At 43.9% G+C, this 22,103-nt stretch overlaps 1 protein-coding gene across 2 annotated transcripts; it reads right to left on the minus strand.

The window, feature by feature from the left end:
- Positions 1 to 222: 222 nt before the first annotated feature.
- Positions 223 to 21,194, minus strand: LOC137423579 (nuclear receptor subfamily 0 group B member 2). 2 transcript variants are annotated; one of them, XM_068110879.2, is made up of 3 exons: positions 20,109 to 21,179; positions 9,084 to 9,153; positions 223 to 1,122 (listed from the first exon to the last, which is right to left on the minus strand). In XM_068110879.2, exons 1-2 carry the CDS (start codon positions 20,953 to 20,955, stop codon positions 9,092 to 9,094), a joined length of 909 nt encoding a protein of 302 aa, XP_067966980.2. In that variant the 5' UTR covers positions 20,956 to 21,179; the 3' UTR covers positions 223 to 1,122; positions 9,084 to 9,091. The 2 variants fall into 2 exon arrangements, with proteins under 2 accessions (XP_067966980.2, XP_067966979.2); XM_068110878.2 differs by lacking the exon at positions 9,084 to 9,153 and having other exon boundaries at positions 581 to 1,122; positions 20,109 to 21,194.
- Between the last annotated feature and the right edge of the window lie 909 nt (positions 21,195 to 22,103).

Consider the following 22,103-nt stretch of genomic DNA (forward strand, 5'->3'; position numbering starts at 1 on the left):
TGTCTGCACCGATGGTTAATGTAGTGAAGCTCGATCGGAATGACATACATTTTATCAACCATCGGTGCAGTGATTGATCTGACACCGACTCCTTACCCTCTTCCTCCCCAAAAGATAAACAATAATTCCACCATGGCTGATCGATGCATTAATATCTATCCCATACGGGTGAGCGAACACACATCTCTCCTTGTCCAAAATCAAAATGGTTTGGAACTGGTGAACTGTCAGACGAACAAGCAATTTATTTCCGCAGTAATAAACACAAAATGTTCCATTGCCATTTTGAGTGGAACCTCCGATTCGTATTGGAAAGATGTCAGCATTTTTTTAGAGAGCGGTGCCCAAAGGACTGGACAGTTTGTTTCCTGTGCCATTGAACCATGTAAAACGTTCTGTGTCTCATTGCAACAATATTTTAAATCCACATACCACCACATCATGTAACCCTATTACATTCTCAAATAACGCTGCTATAAAAATCCTCCAACACACATTTAATTGGCATTATAACTACTATTTCTCAGTTATTTGTAAAAAAAATAATAAAAAAAAGGCAAATATATAAATGTACGCAGCCTCATGCTTCCTGTGCATTTATTACGTACGTTCCATCCGGCATGATGTTTTCCACTTTTTTCACACCGAGCGATAAACTTGGTGAGCAACAGCAACATTAACCAAGACAACAGGAAATGCATTTCTGCGCTTATTTTTTAAGCTGAAATTGGTAAGAATAATCAATCAATCAATCAAATAATTCTCCTGCGATTCCTTATTTCGTGGTTTTCATTTGGAAGCAAAATCTCATAACGCTTTACAAAGAAGGAAGTGGATAAGCTCTACGGCCAACTCCGTAGACCGACGTCATGCTGGACTTTTGTCAATGACATTCCATGAGGTCCTGCACAAGGAGTTCCATGCGACGGTCTCCCAGTACCGGACGGAAGAAAAGCTGGGCAAGGCTCAACACCGGAACAGCCCGGAGAACGCGCAACACCAAGAGGAGTCGGGGGAAGCGTGACAATCCTCCGACTTGGGCCTCGACAACCTCCAGCAGGGCCTGCTGGGCTTCTAGTTGAAGTGATGTGACGGTGGCATTTGTGCACAGTCCAGAAACATCTGGAGGAGGAAAGGAACATAGAACCACATCTTGATAAGCCATAGCAATATTACTCTATCATAACTAAATGTAGCTAAATCCTTATCAAGTTTCGACTTTTTCAAACAAACTCGCAATAGAAAGGGTTAACAAGAATCCTTGTCAAGTTTCGACTTTTTCAAACAAACTCGCAATAGAAAGGGTTAACAAGAATCCTTGTCAAGTTTCGACTTTTTCCAAACAAACTCGCAATAGAAAGGGTTAACAAGAATCCTTATCAAGTTTCGACTTTTTCAAACAAACTCGCAATAGAAAGGGTTAACAAGAATCCTTATCAAGTTTCGACTTTTTTCAAACAAACTCGCAATACAAGGGTTAACAAGAACGGCACTCGATAGAGAGCATACCCTCTGCCAGGCTGAACAGTTTATGTTTTGTATCCCACTGATAGGCCAGATCTGGATTCGGACCTGAACCAAAATATAATCGGCTTGTTCTTGTCACCTAACCAACTCGTCCACCAAGTTTAGTCATAACTCGTCCATAACTTTTTTAAATAACATGTCATATATAGTTTTTTGCCCGATCTCTCAATGGTAAAGAATCACTGAAAATTTTAATAATTCTCGTATCCAAATCCATATTCAGATCTTCACCAAAATCTAATCTATTCGTCTTCGTCACACACCCAATCGGTCCACCAAGTTTTGTCCAAATCCGTCCACAACTTTTTGAGATACCCTGCTATATATAGGTTTTAGCCCTATCACTCAATGGTGAAGAATCACTTAAAAAATTATACTAGCCGGATCCGGATCTTCACCAAAATTTAATCATTTCGTCCGTGTCACATACACTACCTCTCTGCTAAATTTCGTTTGAATCCGTCCACAACTTTTTAATATATCTTGTTCACAAACAAGCAGACAAGGGTGAAAACATAACCTCCATCCACCTTCGGTGGCAGAGGTAACTACAGGGTCCGTCAGGGAGGTGTGACGATTTTCAGAAAACTCGTACACAGTTATTTTTAGTCGAATTTCAATTTTTATTTTTTTTAAAGACTACATATATAATGCCATGTAATACACTGTAACAAAGACATTTTAAAAATGTAATTCATGTTTGAATTGGGTATAACAATGCAAGTGGGGAGTCTAGCGCATGCGTGATGGCTGTTGGTTACTCGTTGTTAGGCGCCATTTCAGTAGCCATGGAGCTGTGGACGATTGAACATCGCGTCTTTGTTGTTGAGACGTTTATGTAAACGGGTAGTTCGGTGGTGCTTACACAGCGCAGATTTCGTACTCACTTCAATGTTGGTCAACGTGGCGCCGTTCCGTCTCGAAACACAACATTGAAGTGGGTAAAAAACTTCAGGACAACTGGATCTGTGAGGCCGGGAGCAGCTCGGGGAGGTGATCGAACCGTTAGGACCCCGGAAAACATCGAAAGGGTTCGACAAGCTGTGGAGGCCAGCCCTCGTCGGTCAGCGGTACGGCACGCTCGCGCTCTACGGATGTCAGACAGATCAGTTCGTCGGATTTTGCACTTGGACCTTCATTATCACGCGTACAAAATCATGGTGGTTCAAGAACTGCAGCAGAATGATTTCGTACGGCGGTTTACGTTCGCAGAAAGAATGCTGGAATCGCTGAGGGATGCTGCTGTGCTGAGAAATGCTGGAACTTTTCCGCGCGTCTGCAAGAATGCTTGGACAAGAACGGCCGCCATTTAGATGTCATTTTTCAAACATGAATTACATTTTTTTAAATGTCTTTGTTACAGTGTATTACATGGCATTATATATGTAGTCTTTAAAAAAAATAAAAATTGAAATTCGACTAAAAATAACTATGAGTTTTCTGAAAATCGTCACACCTCCCTGACGGACCCTGTAGAACGCCACTCAGTAGAGCGCATACTCCCGCCGTGGGTGGCCGCTGTTGAGCCCTATCTTCCAATGGTAAAAAAAATCCTTCAAAAAATTCCTGGATCCGGAATAATATCCTGAGCTTCACCAAAAACTAATCAATTCTTCCTTATCCCAAGGGCAATCATCCCACCAACTTTCATCCAAATCCGTTCAGAAATTTTCCATATATCTTGTTCACAAACATACGAACACACACACACACGATCGAATGCATTACTCCCTAGCGGGAGTAATAATAAACGGTAACTTTGTTTGTGTTTATAGATAATTGCTTACTCCTCAGTCACATTTGCTCTACGGCTAGGATACGGCGGCCATACCCCCCCCCCCCCCCTAAATTGACAGAAACGTGCGGCGGCCGCAGAGTTTCTGAGGTGGCCTCAGGGTGGCCCTAGGGCGTATGGCTATCTTTTACAGGCCGTAGGGGTCGCCGTGGAATTATAGCGCGGAGTTATAACTTTTTTCATTTCTAGGTTGGCCGTAGCAATTCGACAAGCCGTAGCCATGACAACTGTAAGTGCTGTTATACATATGCAAAAGAACTGGTATATATACCCACTCGTTACCGTCCGTCTGGCCGCACGTTCGCCTTAGGGCCCCCCTGCGGTCGCCTTGCGGGCACCTTGAGGCTACCTTGCGTCTGCCTTGAAAATTATATGGCCGCCGCAGGGACGCCCTAAGGTCAACGTGCGACATCAAATCAAAGACCGTACGGCACCCCCACGTTTTCGGTCTCCACAATTTCTAAATACCCCATGTGGCTACCCGAAAAATAAAAACATATGTGACTGCTACATTGTGTGACCGTGGAAATACTGCGGCCGCCCTATAATTGTTAGTGGCCGTAGATTTTTGTTGACCCTACGGCCGCCGAGCCAAATGTGACTGAAGCATTAGTGACTTCAGTGGTTCGTAATGACCCAATAGCAGATTACAGAAGACTAACAGACCAACACTCAAGTATTTGTTGTATTCCATCCAGCCGTGCTTCTTGGTGATTTGAAACACTTACAGAAACGCACCACATCACATTTTGTGCAACATTGCATTGCATGAAAAAGTATGTTCCATGAGACAGTTATAGCAGAAGAGTTGTTGTTAACAAAAAACACATTAGACTGGAATTCAATTCTGAATTGATTACCTCCGTCACCAAAGGTGGATGGAGGTTATGTTTTCACCCCTGTCTCTCTGACCGTTTGTGAACAAAATATCGAAAAAAAAAGTTGTGGACGGATTCGGACGAAATTTGGCTGAGATGTAGCGTATGTGACAAGGACTAAATTATTAGATTTTGGTGAAGATCCGGATTCGGATCTGGTTAGTGGACTGATTCTTCACCATTGGGAGATCGGGGCCAAAAACGATACATAGCAAGATATCTGAAAAAGTTGTGGACGGATTTGGACGAAACTTGTTGGAGATGTTGGGTGTTCTTTCGAGGAAGAATCGATTCAATTTTGGTGAATATCCGGATCCAGATCCAGCCAGTAGAATTTCTTAAGTGATTCTTCACCATTGAGTCATATGGCCAACCAGGTGGAGGTATGCTCTCTACTGAGTGCCGTTCTATTTGTGCTCATAGAATCATTACTGAAGCACAGCTTCGCCGCTGATGTAGTTTTTCTGTGCATTCGGCCAATAATTTGTAATTTGTTCAGGTTACAGCGATAGTTCGGCTATTCTTCTCGAAGGACGCCATGGGATCTTTAAATTCCACCTAAAACAGTGCTGGTCGACCGGCCCTTCGGCATAACATATTCCGATAGACGACCCACACATTGATGCGTTGCCCTCCCTGCGAATCACCAGGGCGACAGTTTGTCGCTGGGTCGAGATTTGACATGTAATGGGCATGTGTGCAGACCAATGGGTGTACATGATGCCAGTGTACATGAAAGTAAAGTATGATTCTTTTGACAATGCTTTCCGTTCTTGCTCGTCTTTTTGTCATCCCACTGCCGGTTGTGTTGCATCTGACTCGTTCTGACACAAACAAAGGCGATTTTTAATGCATCCATGGAGAACTAAAATGTAAATTAAACCAGTGTATCCGAAAGATATGCAGAAGGACAACTGGGGGGGTTTAGGCATGTGCAAAAAATAGACTTCCTTTTATGTGGAGCTGCTTTTGCAATACAAAGCAAAGAAGTGAAATAATGATGAAGCACCAAACAATGTAAGCAAGAGCCAACTGTCTATTTTGTACGTCGGAGGAAGGGGGTGAATTGAGAAAAGGAAAAGTTAATGGTGATTGAATGATAATTGTGGGGTGAGCAGTGAGAAACGGGAAGGGGTTTGGAGGTGATGCGTCGGATAACAGTGAAAAATTTGCATACGTAATAAATAGACTTCCATCCTCAAAGACCAAATAAGAAAAAGCCATGACAATTTAGCACATATCAATAAAGGGCTGAAGGAAATTGCAGTAGGTTTTTTTGGGTATTTTTCTGGAAGTACCAGCAAACTATGGCCTAGTGATCTTTATTCTATCGACAAGATCGAGAACTATGGAAGAGCGAGGTGGTGGAGGGCATGAAGTGACAGTGGGGCAACAGTTGGACACAATACATAAGGGAATGAACAAACAGGAAAAGAGGAGGGTTCTGTTCAAACGGAGGTAAAGATAAAACATTGAGGGTGAGGAGAAATGGTGGTGTACTGCTAGCTTGAAGCCCTGGAGGGAACAGTGGGGAATCAGACCATGTCAATAAGGAAGATACCTGTACAGACTAGAGAAGAGAGGAACAAGAGGGTTGAGGTGTGCAACAATTATATAACAGTGGGGTGGTCCGGCTTCAGACTGCCTGCTCCAGGCTGTAACTCACCTGGAGAGGCAGTTTGAAAAAAAGAATACGTGTTAATTTGGGAGCTATTATTTCATTGTAACTTCTGCAGTCCGTGTATCGAAGCATGTAATTCTTCATGTATGTGTACATACTGTTATAGAAATCCCTTGATGGGTAAAGTGGGAATGGATGACAATAGTCGTTTCCACAATGCGTGTTCCGCATAGGCATATGTAATAAGTGCATTACAGGCAGTGTCGAGTTTGTTTTCGTGAAGTTACCTTCATCTCCCCTCTCAAAATGTTTGTGGCCATACCCCCATCTCTCCACCTTGGTCTTTTTGTGGTTTTCCCCATTGTAGTCTGTCATTGTGCTTTCCTTTCATCAAAAACCAACAGCACCAAGGCTGCACGTGTCTCACATGACAGCAGCACGCATGCCCACGTGGAGCAGCTAACAGGAGGGGTGGTAAAATCCACGTGACCCCAGTATGACTCCACATTTGAAGCCACAAGGCTTTGTTAGAGGAGGGTCCCTTTCTCCTGCAGCACGGGCCAAGTAGGGTGCGACGGGCATGCCGAGTACATGGAATTTCAAAAAGGCCACGACGAGTGGAAATTGCAGAGCTTGTCTTCCTTCGTTTTACTCACCCTGGATCTCTTTTTTCTCGGAACGTTCACACCCTGGGCGCCCCCCTCTTGTGAACGCTGCTGCGACTGATGGCTGTGCGACCTCTCCTTTGCCAGTGGTTCGAGGGTTGTTGGGCCGAGATCGTGGAATAGATGAGCCCTCCAAACCATGCACCAATGAGCCCTCCAAACCAAATGCGTCTTGGCACCAAAAAGCAGACGCGAGCGAGCCGCTCACGTTAATTCCCTTGTTAATGAGAGCCTTGTCTGTGGTCACTGGGGGAATGGGGGGCTCTGGAGCGCATTACTTGAGAAATTAAACTCGTAAAAACCACCTTTAGAGGCCATTTTTACAAGTATAAAACAAGTATAAAAGTATAAAACACATGGACACAGCTAGGACTTCCAGGAAAGAAGTTGGTATTTCAAAAAAGTGTATCTGGGGTGAATTAGCGGGGGTAGAAAAGATCAAGGTTTTGGATGGGGGAAGATAAGAGATGGTGGTGAACAGCTGTTTTAAAGACCTGGAGGGACAAGTGGGATTGAAGAGTATGAGGGAGTTTGTTCCAGAGGCGGGAGAAAAGAGGAATGAAGGAGTGAAGATGAATAGAGAGCCTAGATTTTGGCAGTTTAACCATAAGAGAGTTGCTGGCAGATCTTCTGCGACCTGTAGGAATATTTGGGGGACAGAGCACAGAGAGAGCTGGGGGAGCAAGGCCGGAGAGGAGTCGGTAGAAGACAGAAAGACCCCCAACCTGCCTGAGGTGAGAGATAAAGGCCCTCGGAGTTAGCTTCATCTCGGGAGATTCCAATGATTCTGGCGGCTTTGGTTTCAACAGCGTGAAGCCGAGCTAGGTGTGAGGCAGGAGCACCGGCCCAGAGGGGAGAGCAGTATTCCATTGAGCTGCGGATGAAAGCCTTGTATGTGGTGAAAATTATACCTTGAATGTGGTATAATTTTGTATACAGTTAAGGCTCTTGGAGGAGCTGGAACATAGAATGGATCAGGAGGTAACAGAGCAAAAGGAACAATATCAAGAAAGAGGGGAGAAACACAACAGCAGGGTCCAGGGACAAAATAGAGGGAGACTTAGAGAAAGGGATGTGGGAAAGAATGAGTTGCAGGAGGAGACGCACAAGGTGGACAAGATGGATACAGAAGCAAACTCTCTTGAAGGATAAACTGGACTATTGGAAGGAGGTGGACTTGGGGAGGGTTAATAGGGAAAGAAAAGATAATGGTTTTGGTAGTGAAGTGTGTGGAAATTGCAGAGCGAGTTTGAAGTCTTGAAGACTTGGAGGGAAGAATGAGATTGAAAATAATGTGAAGGTTGGTTCCACTGGTGAGAAAAAAAACAGGAAGGAATCAGTGGAGGTGAGCCAATGAGCCATGTTCTTCAATTTTGGGAGTTTCACCAGAAGGGGGTTGCTGGTGGAGTGTGTGTACCCTGTCAGAAACTGGAAGTGAGGTGGGTGACCCGAGTTTGCAGAGGAATTTGCAAGAACAGAAAGGAAGTGACAGAAGACAAAGAGACCACCTACCTGTCTGCAATGTGAAAGTGATAGGCCCAGAGATTGAACTTCATCATGGGAGATTCCAATCATCTTGAAGGGCTTGGGTTTCTTTTGTGTTTCTGCATGAAGAAGGATAAACATTGAGTGAAATAGCTCGCATCACTCGATTTTTCAAGTTGTGGTATCGGAAGCACAATCAACAAGTGCAGAGAAATATCATCTGTAATTCATAAACCCAGGACTGGAAGACCCAAAAAGCTGTCCAACTAGGATGAGTACGACTTGAACATAATATCCTGAAGGAATAGAAAGAAGACGAGTGTTGAATTGACAACAGAACTTGCAGAAGGCTCAGGCATTGTCATACATCCACCAAGAGTACAATGATCATATTTGAAATCAGGACTTAAACAATGTGTGGCAGTAAGAAAACCTCTGTTTAAAAAGGAGAACAAGACTAAGAGGCTAAAATATGCATAACACAGAAATTGAACTATGAAACAATGGTCAAAGGTCATTTGGACAAAAGATTCAAAGTTTTAGTTATTTGGATCTGATTGAAGACTGTGAGACGACAAAAAATGGAAACTTAGAGACATGCTTGAAGTCAACAATTAAGCATGGAGGAGGTTCAATTCAAGTTTGGGGGTGCGTATCCTCAAGTGGTGCTGGGAATTTGCTGATCATTGATGGTACAGTTAAACCACAATTGAACGGATTTCGGATTTAACGGACAAAATCTTCAAAGCTGATTCACCTTCAATAATCGCATACAGCTATATTGATATACAATGCCCCCCACAAATATGTTGGAACAGTGAAGTCATATTTGTTATTATTGCTATATCCTCAATAAATTTGAAGTTGACATCAAAAAATGAATACGAGGCAAGAGTACAGGTCAGCTTTTATTTCTTGGTACTTCTATGCATATATGTTTTACCTTTGTGGAACAATGGAACTCTTTATGTTCAATCTCCTATTTAGGTAAGCATAAGTATTGGAACAGATGACTGACAGGTGTTTCTTGTTGCTTTGATTGTTGACACACAAAAGAGCTGTGAATGTCTAGTCTTGGTTTTAGCCTTTGCGCTTATGCCTTGTGAGTGTACCTTTGGAGTCAGTAGGCATAAACCAACATGAAGATCAGGGTACTGAAAGAAGACCAAGCAATTTGGAAAGCTGAAAGTACAGAAGAATAAAATTAGAACCATAGCTCAAAAATTGAGCATAGCATATACAACAATTTAGAATATCTTGAAAAAGAAAAATAAACCATCAGTATCTTACTATAATTCACCAAATGTCCGTCTGTTTGAAGGTACCGTAAAAACTGCTGAACCGATCCAAAGACATTTTGGGTGGGTAATCCTGGGACCACTGGGAGTAAAATAGGCTATTTAGTTTTCCCAATTTCAGCTTTGGTCTCCAGCATTCTCAGGTTTGGACTCCCGCATAACATTCGCGTTTGCATAACGTTCATTGTGACGATGTTCTCGTTGTGACGATGTATGTGTTCACGGTAGTGTTTGACGTGATGGTGTGAATGTAATTTCGTAATGTTTTTCGTTTCGTAATCCTTTAATGAACGTTTAATGTTTAATGAACGTTTAATGTTTAATGAACGTTTAATGCCCTTCGATGTTCGGGGCCGCACGCGCGCTACACTGGACGGGCCAGCGTGTACCTTGCCCTTCGCCGTCAGGCTCGGGTAAACCGCTGAGCCCCATCCGTGATGGTGACTGGGGCTTGAGACAGTGTCCCACGAACAAGGAATTCCCAGTAAGCGCGAGTCATCAGCTCGCATTGATTAAGTCCCTGTCCTTTGTACACACTGCCCGTCGCTACTACCGATCGGACGGTTTGATGAGATCCTCAGATCAGCCCCTGCACGGGCCGTTCGCGGCTCGTGCCGGTGCACCGAAAAGATGAGCGAACTTGACTGTCTAGACTCTAGAGGAAGTAAAAGTCGTATCAAGGTTTCCGTCAGTGAACCTGCGGAAGGATCATTATCGGGACAACATGAGAGCGAGCGAGACACGAGACGTATGTGGTACGTGATCGTCCATGTACTGTTTAGATTTTGATGATTTGCGTGTGATATGATTCAACGGATGTTTATATGAATCGTTTAAAATAAAAAAGCCTTCAATTTCTGATATTTTGCCTTTTCATTTCAGCCTCCCAATTGAAGCCCCGCCCATAGGGCGGGTACTGTTGCTAGTACTTAGTAATAGACAATGGCCAGGTCGGCCAAGGAAAACAACTGCAGTTGATGACAGAAAAATCATCAGAGCTGTGAAGAAAACCCCAAAAACAACTGAGTGACGTCACCGACAACCTCCAGAGTGCAGGGATGAAAGTATCACAATCTATCGTTTGCAGAACACTTTGACTGTAGAATTACAAAGGCTACACCGCAAGATGCAAACCTCTCATCGGCACCAAAAATGGAAAGGCCATTTAGAATTTGCAAAGAAGTACAGAGTTGAGCCAGTAGAGTTCTCAAAGAAAGTTTTATGGACAGATGAGACCAAGATAAACATTTACCAAAGCGATGGAAAGGTGAAAATGTGGAGAAAGGAAAGAACTGCATTGATCCAAAGCGTACTACCTCATCTGTGAAGCATGGTGGAGGTCGTGTTATGGCTTAGGCTTGCGTGGCTGTGTCTGAAACTGGCTCACTCATCTTTATTGTCCCCCGTCGCACAGCGGAGCGAAAGGGGGACTATGGTTTTCCCCTCCGTCCGTGTGTCCGTCCGTCCGTCCGTCCGTGCGTGTTTGCATGCGGGCGGGCGCGAAGGACCGCATTCGAATTTGGTGTGTGGGTGCAACCCACGTCAAAATCCAAGATGGCCGCCGCCATGTATGTCTGATGCCATGTATGTCTGAACCTTGTGAGATGAATATCTTGAAAAATAAGCGAAGTACCAACATCCAATTTGGTGTGTGGGTGTAACTCGGCATAAGGAAGAACGCTATTGAAAATTGGGTCGCCACGTCAAAATCCAAGATGGCCACCACCATATATATGTCTGAACCTGGTGAGCGAAATATCTCGAAAAATAAGCGAAGTACCAACTTCTAATCTGGTATGTGGCTGTATCTAGGCACAAGGAAGAACGCTGTTTAAAATTGGGTCGCCACGTCAAAATCCAAGATGGCCGCCGCCATGTATGTCTGAACCTTGTGAGATGAATATCTTGAAAAATAAGCGAAGTACCAACTTCTAATTTGGTGTGTGGGTGTATCCCGGCATCAGGAAGACCGCTATTGAAAATTGGGTCGCCACGTCAAAATCCAAGATGGCCACCGCCATGTATGTCTGAACCTTGTGAGATGAATATCTTGAAAAATAAGCGAAGTACCAACTTCTAATTTGGTGTGTCGGTGTAAATCGGCATAAGGAAGGACGCTATTGAAAATTGGGTCGCCACGTCAAAATCCAAGATGGCCACCACCATATATATGTCTGAACCTTGTGAGCGAAATATCTCGAAAAATAAGCGAAGTACCAACTTCTAATCTGGTGTGTGGCTGTATCTAGGCACAAGGAAGAACGCTGTTTAAAATTGGGTCGCCACGTCAAAATCCAAGATGGCCGCCGCCATGTAAGTCTGAACCTTGTGAGATGAATATCTTGAAAAATAAGCGAAGTACCAACTTCTAATTTGGTGTGTGGTTGTATCTCGGCATAAGGAAGAACGCTATTGAAAATTGGGTCGCCACGTCAAAATCCAAGATGGCCGCCACCATATATATGTCTGAACCTTGTGAGCGAAATATCTTGAAAAATAAGCGAAGTACCAACTTCTAATCTGGTGTGTGGGTGTATCTAGGCATAAGGAAGAACGCTATTGAAAATTGGGTCGCCACGTCAAAATCCAAGATGGCCGCCTCCATGTATGTCTGAACCTTGTGAGCGAAATATCATATCATAGCATGTTTTCTGCGTCTTCCACTTTGTCAACTCACATCACTTCACCGACGGGGGACCGAGGCGTAACGCTTGTTGATGATGTGACTAATGATGGCAGCATCACAATCAATTCAGAAGTGTACAGAAACATTTTGTCTGCCTATGTACAAGAAAGTGTCTCCAAACTCATTGGAAAGACAATGACACAGAACACACTGCCAATGCAACCAAGAAGTTCATCAGGTGGAAGTAGTGGAAGGTTTTACACTGGCCAAGTCAATCTTCTGATTTTAATCCAATGGAGCATGCATTTCACTTTCTGAAGACGAGACTAAAGTCAGAAACCCCCCAAAACAAACACCAACTGAAAATGGCTGCAGTAAAGCCTTGGCAAAGCATCTCAAAAAAATGATACCAAGAGTTTGGTGATGTCAATGGGTCACAGTATCGATGCAGTTATTGCATGCAAGGGATATACAACCAAATACGAACTATTTATACAAAATCAATAGGCTTCTTCAACTTTAAGTTAATCTGATCCAATACTTATGCTTATCTAAAATGGGGGGGGGGGAGGGGAGGGGGGGACTGAACATACAAAGTGCTATTGTTCAACACGGGTAAAACATATATGGATAGAAATACCAATTAAATAAAAGATGACATTCTGTACTCTTGCCTCATATTTATATTTTGATCTCAAATCCAAATTTATTGAGTGCAGTCAGACCCCGCTATTCGCGGTTCTGCTATTCATGTTGTTTTTTTTCCTATTCGCGGCCGTGTTCCACGAATTCGCGTTTTTTCAGGGGCGCAAAAAAAAAAATTCACGAGCCGCTAGCCTGACACATTTATAAAACCCATCTTTCACCAGCCATGCACAAAGCAGTTGGACATGCTCAAAAAACATCTTCTACGAGCTGTGAGCATGACCTGCTTCTACATTCACTGCCGTGTGCTTCGCGTTTTCATCGACCTTCGTTGACATATTCGTGGGACTTGCCTCACCATTTCTGGGATTATCGCCGACATTCGCGGGTTTTGTCTCGCCATTTCTGGGACTTTCATCATCGACCTTTGCAGATCATCGTCGACATTCTCGGGATTTGCCTCACCATTCACGGAGTTTGCCTCGCCATTCGCAGTTTGAACCTCTCTATTCGCGGATTTTCGCGACTCGGGAACCTATCCCCCTTTTTTCAACTGAAACAATGCCCCCCCCCCCCCCCCCATTCACGGTTTCACAATTCGCGGCATTTTCCAGGAACGTATCCCCCGCGAACAGTGGGGTCCCACGGTATATAGTAATAACAAATTTGACTTCTCTGTTGCAATACTTATGGGCATTGCATGCAAGGGATATGTGTACAGTAAAACCTCAACAATGGTGCTGATTCACGTTCACCTCAACCTTCTCCTAAGAGGTCATGGGAACATTCACCACCTCCGTTTTTTAGCTCTTGACTATCCTGGAACGGCCCTTGTGTCCAGATTCTTTCAAAAGGAAGAATGTCCGAGGCAGCTTCCTATCACTCGAGGGAAAAGTAAGTCATAACTACATTTTAAATCACTCGTACATGAAAGTCAAAAAAACCGTGCTTCGTCGCATTAGTCCACACACGTTACAACCACTCCAAGCGGAAATAACACAAAACATGGGTGGAACATCAATATGCATTTGTACAATCAAACTTGGTTCCATCACACCGACTCAGAATAACAGTATTCCAAGTCACCACGATCGATCACACCAAAACCCTCTTCGATCAACCACAGATGGAGAGTTCAGTAAGTATACACTTATTTCATTTCTATGACATGCTTGTTCTCTTCTGTTTATTACTTGCAAAATCGAAGATTTTTCAAGTATATTTGTCGGTTCAGTTTGTTATTCTGTCTGTTTGTTTGTTGATTTGTCTGTCTGTCATTCGCTTACAGGTCACAATGTTAAACCGATCTTCACGAAACTTCACCAGATGGTAGAGTTGGTCATAAGGAAGAAGCCTATTGATTTTGAGGTCAAAGGTCATCTTGAGGTCAGATTTCTAAAATTGCCTTTTTTCATCTGATTGGCTTGTAAATTAAACAGCATTTGCATATTGAGCCACTGAATTGGGCAACCAACTTTGAGGTCAAAAGGTCAAAGTTCAACTCAAGGTCAAACTTCCAAAATAATCAATTTTCTTCTGAAAAATCGTCAATTTTCATCCAATTAACCTGGAAATTAAATAGCAATTGCAGTCCATCACAGAATTTGAAACCCAACTATTTTTGCTGTCAAACTGTCAAAGGTCAACTCAAAGTCAAACTTCTAAAATCATCGATTTGAATCTGAGTTACCCGAGCTTTGATTAAGATCGTCAATTTTAATCTTAATGAAATGGACAATTTGATATATCCATGGCAACTTTTTATTTTGGAGAGGGATGGTATTGTGCTCTGCACGACGTCTTCTTGTTTATTTCTTATTCGAGTGTATTACTTACATGTATTGTATAACTGTTTAATAATGTCCGTTATGCACGGTGGGGCGTTTATTACCATTCAAAAATAACGATTCGATGTAACGGACTTTCGACATTAACGGACACCCTTCCCTCCTATTAGTCCGTTGAATTCTACTCTATATTGACTTCAGCAAGGTGTCCAAACTTCATATTACAGCAAGATAATGATCCAAAATACTCAGCTGGAATATTGAAAACTTATTTGCAAAAGAAAAAGGAAGCTGGCTGGAGCCCTTCAATGCATAGAATGTCCCCCTCAAAGGCTAGATCTCAACGTCATCAAAGCTGTATGGGATTGGAAAAGACTATTTGGAAAAATAAAAAGTGAAAAGAATCCCAGCAACTTCGATGATCTTTGGAAGGTCTTGGAAGAAGTCTGGAACACCATTCCGCAAGAGTTTATAACAAATTATTTGAAAGTGTCCTGAGAATAATTTCAATGTTTTTGAAGGAAAAGGTGGACATACTCGCTATTAGTTTATATCGAGGTATGCAGTGTTTTATATATAGATTTGATAATTCGAATGATTTTTTTTTTTCCATAATTTTTTTTTTTAAGTTTCCTTTACATCATTAGTAGAAAACGCAAAATGTCAGACTTTTGCATAGCAGTGTAAATATACACACATGCAAGTACTTATGCATGCATAAATGAAATTGTTACCTTTGCCACCAAAGGTGGATGGCGCTTACGTGTTCACCTCTGTCCGTCTTTGTTTGTAACTTGCAAAATCGAAGATTATATTGTGCATTTGACTTGAAAATTGAACAGCATTTGCATCGTGCCTCACTGAATTGGGAAACAAACTATTTTTAAGGTCAAAAGGTCAACTCAAGGTCATACTTAAAAAATCATCATTTACATCTGAAAAATCGTCACTTTTCATCCTATTGACCTGAGCTTTGATCAAGATCGTCAATTTTAATATTGATGAAATGGACAATTTGATGGATTAATGGAAACCTTTTGGAGGGGGGGTAGATTTTGCAAGTATCGTGCTCCACATGATGTCTTCTTGCTTGTTTGTTTGTTTGTCTGAGAGCAGGATATCTCAAAAAGTGGTGGACAGATTCGCATAAAGTTTGGTGGAGAGGTTGGGTGTGTGACAAGGACGAAATGATTAGATTTTGGTGAAGATCCGGATCCGGATGCTGGGATTTTAAAGTGATTCTTCACCATTGAGAGATTTCTCCAAAAACGATATATAACATATCTCAAAAAGTTGGGGACAGATTCCGACAAAACTTGGTGGACTGGTTGTGTGTGTGACACGGCCGAGTTTAATCAATTTTGGTGATTATATGAATCCGGATCCTGATCAGAGAATTATTTTCATCGATTCTTCACCATTGAGTGATCGGGCTAAAACCGATATATAGCGCGATATCTCAAAAAATGATGGATAGATTCGGACCAAACTTGGTGGACTGGTTGGGTATGAGACAAGGACGAATCGGTTTGATTTTGGTGAAGATCCGAATACGGAACCGGATACGAGATTTATTTTTATTTTTAAGTGATTCTTCAGCATTAAGTGATAGGACGTAAAATGATATATAGCATGATATTCCAAAAGGTTGTGGATGACTTATGACAAAATTAGGTGGATGAGATGATTAGGCAACAAAAACAAGCCGATTAGATTTTGGTTCAGGTCCGAATCCAGATCTGGCCTATCAGTGGGATACAAAACATAGACTGTTCAGCCTGGCGGAGGTGTGCTCTCCACCGAGTGCAGTTCTAGTTTCCCTTGTATATATAAAAGCATTATGTATATAGTATGTATTATGATTCTGAGATGCCATACTCTGTTCCAGAGTGTCGGTGCTGCCGAAGCAGTTTCTTCCCAGCAGCAGTTTAGGGCATAACTTTGTAATTTGGCCACGGTACCGGTGATTGATCACCTACTCGTCACAAAGGACACGATGGGATCTTTAACGTCCACCAACCGGCAGCCGGGACGCTCAGTTTAATGTCCATCCGAGTGATGGCACACACATTGATGAATCACCCTTCCTATGAAACACCAGGATGACACCATTCTTGTGGAATAGTGTTTATAGCAGGATCAGAATTTTAACCCAGGCTCGACAGCTTTCAGGCGAGTGTGTGTGTACCTATTTGCCAACTGACAGGTTATGTGCTTGTGCATACGTGCATCTAATTGGGTCCCTTTGTATAGATGCATGACGTTTTTATGTATGTAGCCACACATTGAAGTGTTTATGTATGCATACACACATGTAAGTGTTCATGTATACACACATAAAAGTGTTTATGTTTGTATGTATGTATGTATGTATGTATGTGTGTATAGTATACACAAATGTAAGTATTTATGTATGTATACATGCACGTAAGTCTTTGTGTGTATACATGCACGTAAGTAATTGTGTGTATACACACATGTAATTATTTATCCACAAGGACCATTCTATACTTGCGATGTTTGTGGTAGATGCTGTGCGTTTGTGTGCATACACATGTAATATTTGTGTGTATACACACATGTAATATTTGTGTGTATACACACATGTAAGTATTTATATATACATACATGTATATATTTATGTGTGTATATGGGCAATTCCATGGTTACTCACATTACATATATATATGCATTAATGTAATGTGAGTAACCATGGAATTGCCCATATACAGTAGCATGATATATTTTCAGATTTATGTGTGTAAAGATTCTCCATACAGTATACACAGTGACACGTGCAAGTGTTCGTGTGTATACACATGTAAGTATTTATGTATGTACAGTCCATTCAGAAAGTATTCAGACCCCTTCACCTTTTTCACATTTTGTTATGTTGCAGCCTTACGCTGAAATTGTTCAAATTCATTTTTCCCTCATTAATCGACACTCAATACCCGATAATGACAAAGAGAAAACGGGATTTTACAAAGTTTTGCAAATTCATTAAAAAGAAAAAACTGAAATATCACATTGACATAACTATTCAGACCCTTAACTCAGTACTTAGTTGAAGCACCTTTGGCAGCGATTACAGCCTCGACTCTTCTTGGGTATGACGTGACAAGCTTTGCACACCTGAATTTGGGGATTTTCTGCCATTCTTCTCTGCAGATCCTCTCAAGCTCTGTCAGGTTCGATGGGGACATTTGGTGGACAGCCATTTTCAGGTCTCTCCAGAGATGTTTGATTGGGTTCAAGTCAGGGCTCTGGCTGTGCCACTCAAGGACCTTCACAGAGTTGTCCCGAAGCCACTCCTGCGTTGTCTTGGCTGTGTGCTTAGGGTCATTGTCCTGTTGGAAGGTGAACCTTCGGCCCAGTCTGAGGTCCTGAACGCTCTGTTTCAGGTTTTCATTAAGGATATCTCTGGACTTTGCTCCGTTCATTGTTCCCTCAACCCTGACCAGTCCCCCGTGCCCGCTGCTGAAAAACACCCCCACAGCATGATGCTGCCACCACCATGCTTCACCATGGGGATGGTATTGGGCAGGTGACGAGCGGTGCCTGGTTTCCTCCAGACATGACGCTTAGAATTGAGGCCAAACTTCAATCTTGGTTTCATCAGACCACAGAATCTTGTTTCTCACAGTCTGAGAGTCCTTTCGGTGGTTTTTTACAAACTCCAAGCGGGCTTTCATGTGTCTTTCACCGAGGAGAGGCTTCCGTCTGGCCGCTCTGCCATAAAGCCCAGATCAGTGGAGTGTTGCAGTGATGGTTGTCCTTCTGGAACTTTCTCCCATCTCCACACAGGATCTCTGGAGCTTAGGCCAGTGATCATCGGGTTTTTGGTCACCTCTCTGACCAAGGCCCTTCTCCCCCGATTGCTCAGTTTGGCCGGGCGGCCAGCTCTAGGAAGAGTCCTGGTTGTTCCAAACTTCTTCCATTTAAGAATTATGGAGGCCAATGTGCTCTTGGGAACCTTCAATGCAGCAGGAATTTTTTTTGTAAGCTTCCACAAATCTGGGCCTCGACACAATCCTGTCTCTGAGCTCTGCAGGCAGTTCCTTCGACCTCATGGCTTGGATTTTGCTCTGATATGCATTGTCAGCTGTGAGACCTTATATAGACAGGTGTGTGCCTTTCCAAATCATGTCCAATCAATTGAATTTACCACAGGTGGACTCCAATTAAGGTGTAGAAACATCTCAAAGATGAACAAGAGAAATGGGAGGCACCTGAGCTAAATTTCAAGTGTCATAGCAAAGGGTATGAATACTTATGTCAATGTGATATTTCAGGTTTTTCTTTTTAATTCGTGTTTTTGAACTGTGTTTTTGCCTGAACTATAAATTCCTGCTTAATTACTCTGAAGATTGATGTATGTTGAGGAAGGATGAAAGTGACTGGTTGAGAAGAATGATGGAAATGAATGTATAAGGAAGTAGAGGACGGGGAAGACCGAGAAAGACTTGGCTAAAGATGGTGGAAGAAGAAATGCGGGCAAGGGGGTTAACAAGGAGAGATGCAGAAAATAGGGCAAAATGGAGAAGATTGTCAAGGGGACCGCAAGGCTAACCCCCGCTCTAGCAGGGAAAATGGCCTTAAAATGCATGTTGTATTGACATAATGGAGGAGGTGAGGGAGGATTCCTTTGTTTCATACATACATATACTATATATATATATATTTCATGCATGTGCAGATCGAACCCCCAACTTGACGAGGCCGCAGGGCACAGATCAAGTCCCATCACAGCACTTGCTGCACGACCTGCCAATAAAAAGTGTCGCATGCCACGCGAACACCGTCTCCGTCCCACTGATCCTATGATGTGATGCCGACGTCATATGCATAAATCATAAATTTATAGGTAAGCGCCCTGTCATGGGGTCAGAGTGCTTCGGTTGTGTGTTGTGTATTGTATAGTGGTCGGGGGAATTTACCCCTCTACCTGTGAAAGGCATCTTTACCTCCAACTTGTGCTGCCTACATACTTTGATTAAATAGTTATCATCTGATGAGGTCCATTACTTATTGTGAGGGAGGGTGATCTTGTGGTTATTGTGGTTCAACAGACAGATAGAGAAATTTCATTTGTCCGTTCCAGGAGGTTTCGGCAGAGTGCCCTCAGTGGTGAATATATTTGTGGTGGATTATTCACCTTTACCTATCTTGCCCCCCTCACTTTACTGTTGAGTGTCAAATTTAGTATTGCAGGTCTTCCTCAGTCTGATCATTGATCAGATCATATGACGTGTCCTCCAGAACATCGACAGGCCTGGTGTTCGCTGGAGGTCCAACGAAGTCCCAGAAATCTGAAAATGCCCGTAACGTCAGCACGGGAGTCGTGGTGGTGTTTGTGACGTGTTCCCAGGCCTATACAATCGTTGGAAGCCTTCATGATGAAAGCGTAGTTTAGCTGCAGTGCCAATTCACCAAAATGGATCCTGAAAATAGTCACCAGAATTCCCACCAGAGCAAAAAGGAACTTGGACATGATCTCATTTGTCCCAAACGTTTGTTACCGCGAAAATAACTCTGGTTAAAAAAGAAGAAGAAGAAATGGACTCGAAATTTGAGAATTTGAAAGGTGATGATGCAACACTTCAAGAAGAAGAAGAACCACTCCCTTTGCATGGGGGGTTTTCCTTTGTAGGGGGGAGGGGCGCATTTCTAGACAGGTCACCACTCTCAGCCAGGAACATGTCCATGACTTGTGACCGAGCAGATCCTCTGACATGAGAGTGGACTTTACTCACCACCAGATGCTCAAGATAAACGTACCTGGGTTGAATAAAACGATGCCCTTCAGGTATGCATATTCTTTCGGGCTGATATCCAAACTCCAACACTTTTCTATAAAGTTACGAAGTTCCTGAAGACCTTCGGAGGCACTGCATCCCTCTACTTCCCCGTCAAGATGGTCGGCTCTCCCATGGACTTTGTCACAGCGTGGGCTGAGTCGATCCTCTCCGTTCTGCCTCCTTTGCAGTAAAACTTTCCAGTCACCACCACAATAGTTCGTCTTGGAATGTCTTCCATACCCGAGTGTTGGACAATGGCTTTGTGAGCCTCCATCGCTCCATATTCCCAAAGATTCTCTTCGACACCTCTTCGCGCCTCCTCCATGTTCTGCTCCTTTTCCTGCACCCGTGCCTTCGCGTCGTCCTCGTTCCACCACGGTCTTCCCAACACCGTCGCTTCCAACGTTGGCTCCTCCATCACTCTCGTTCCCGCAGTCTGCTTGGGTGAGCAGCTGCCTCAGCAGGCTCGGGGCCTCCCAAACCTCGAGGCCGACCCGGTCCTGCGCTAGACCCAGAGCTAGGAGCGGAGCCCAGGCGTCGGCCGCCAGGCGGTGCCGGTCGCACTTGGGAAGCGCCGCAAACGAAGGTAGCGTCCGTACGAAGCGCACCGTTTTAAGCAGAACTCCCGCCGCGGCTCGGCTCGCCAGGTGCGACGCTCGCGGCTCGACACGAGGGGCCCCGCGACTCCGCTCTGGGCCCGCAGGCCCCGAGGCCAAGACGTCCGTCCGGAGCAGCCCCCACAGGATGCAGCCTTGGCCGCACACTGGGTGGGAGCGCTCAGACTGGCGGCGGCGGCGGCAACAGCTGCGGTTGTTAGAGCGATCCATGTGGGCGAGCCGTGAGGTGCGAGCTTGGTCGTTCCCGCGCTTTTATATATCCCTCCACCGCCTCAAACTCACCAGTCAGCGCTACCAACCACCCCCCACCTCCTCCACCGCAGCCTCTTGCACCCCAACCCCTCCGCTTCGCTCACCGCATCCCTCGTCACCCTTCCCGTTATTCCCCCCCTCTCCGGTGAGAACACGTCGGGTGTTGTGTCCAACATGCAAGTGAAGATGAAGCGCCTGGAAGAGGTGCCAAAACGTGGACTGTGTGTACCCACCTGCACGGCTCTCACCTCAACAACCTCAATTTATAAAACTCCCCATACCCATTTTTTTTTTTACATCTTTTTCGATTATGGGTGCTGATTTGGAGGGAAAAAAAGAAGTAAATTTTTCAATCTTCGTCATTACCAATGTCGACTTTTATAGCCGAGAAATGTACAAAGTGTGTAAATCATGGTCAATGATCCTCGGTGTTAATGTCTGCACAACGTCAGTGCTACAGAAGCAGTTCCTGGGTCGAGGTTACCCTGGAAGGTTTGCCATTGCCTCCCAACAGTCAATAATTGTTCAGGGTGCCCGCGATGACTCGCCCACTCGTCGCGAAGGACACCGTGGGAACTTTAACGTCCAACATCTAATGCTGGGAGACGGGAAGCACATTTTAACGTCCACCCGAGGGATGGCAAACACATTGATGGGGGGGGGGGGGATTCTCTGTGTGTGGGTGGAGGGGGGCGGGGCAGCCTACAGGTATGCACACTCGCCTGTGAGCTGCCCAGCCTGGGTTTGAATCCCGACCTAACTGAAAACGGTCATCCCGGTGTTTTACATTCAGGGTGAGGAATCAATGTTCACGAAGAGGAGGCGAGTCGTTGCCGGAACTTTGAAGGAATTCCTCCTTGCGGAGAGAAGGTGGGAAGCACCGGCGGAGCTTGGGGGGGGGCAGGGGAGGCAATTTCCCCACCTTTATTTGTTTTTCAATAGTTTACAATTGAGATAAAAACATCCCGTATTTAAACGTGAGTAACAAAGCGAAACGGAACCCAAGTGCGTGGATTTCTTCCCCGAGCCACGGCAGATATCGCGGTATTTGCATCGAGTGACGTGATTGGCTGCATCATTTTTCAAATCAGATTAACAACTTTGTA

Source organism: Myxine glutinosa, chromosome 3 (genome assembly GCF_964187855.1).
Source record: "Myxine glutinosa chromosome 3, kmMyxGlut1.1, whole genome shotgun sequence".
In the NCBI taxonomy this organism is placed as follows: domain Eukaryota; kingdom Metazoa; phylum Chordata; class Myxini; order Myxiniformes; family Myxinidae; genus Myxine; species Myxine glutinosa.

Excerpts from the sequence above, each read along its gene's own strand:
- LOC137423579 (XM_068110878.2), bottom strand. The coding sequence starts at position 20,955 with ATGGATCGCTCTAACAACCGCAGCTGTTGCCGCCGCCGCCGCCAGTCT. Across the intron at positions 1,123-20,108 it reads CATCGTTTTATTCAACCCAG|ATGTTTCTGGACTGTGCACA; the intron begins GTACGTTTATCT and ends TTCCTCCTCCAG.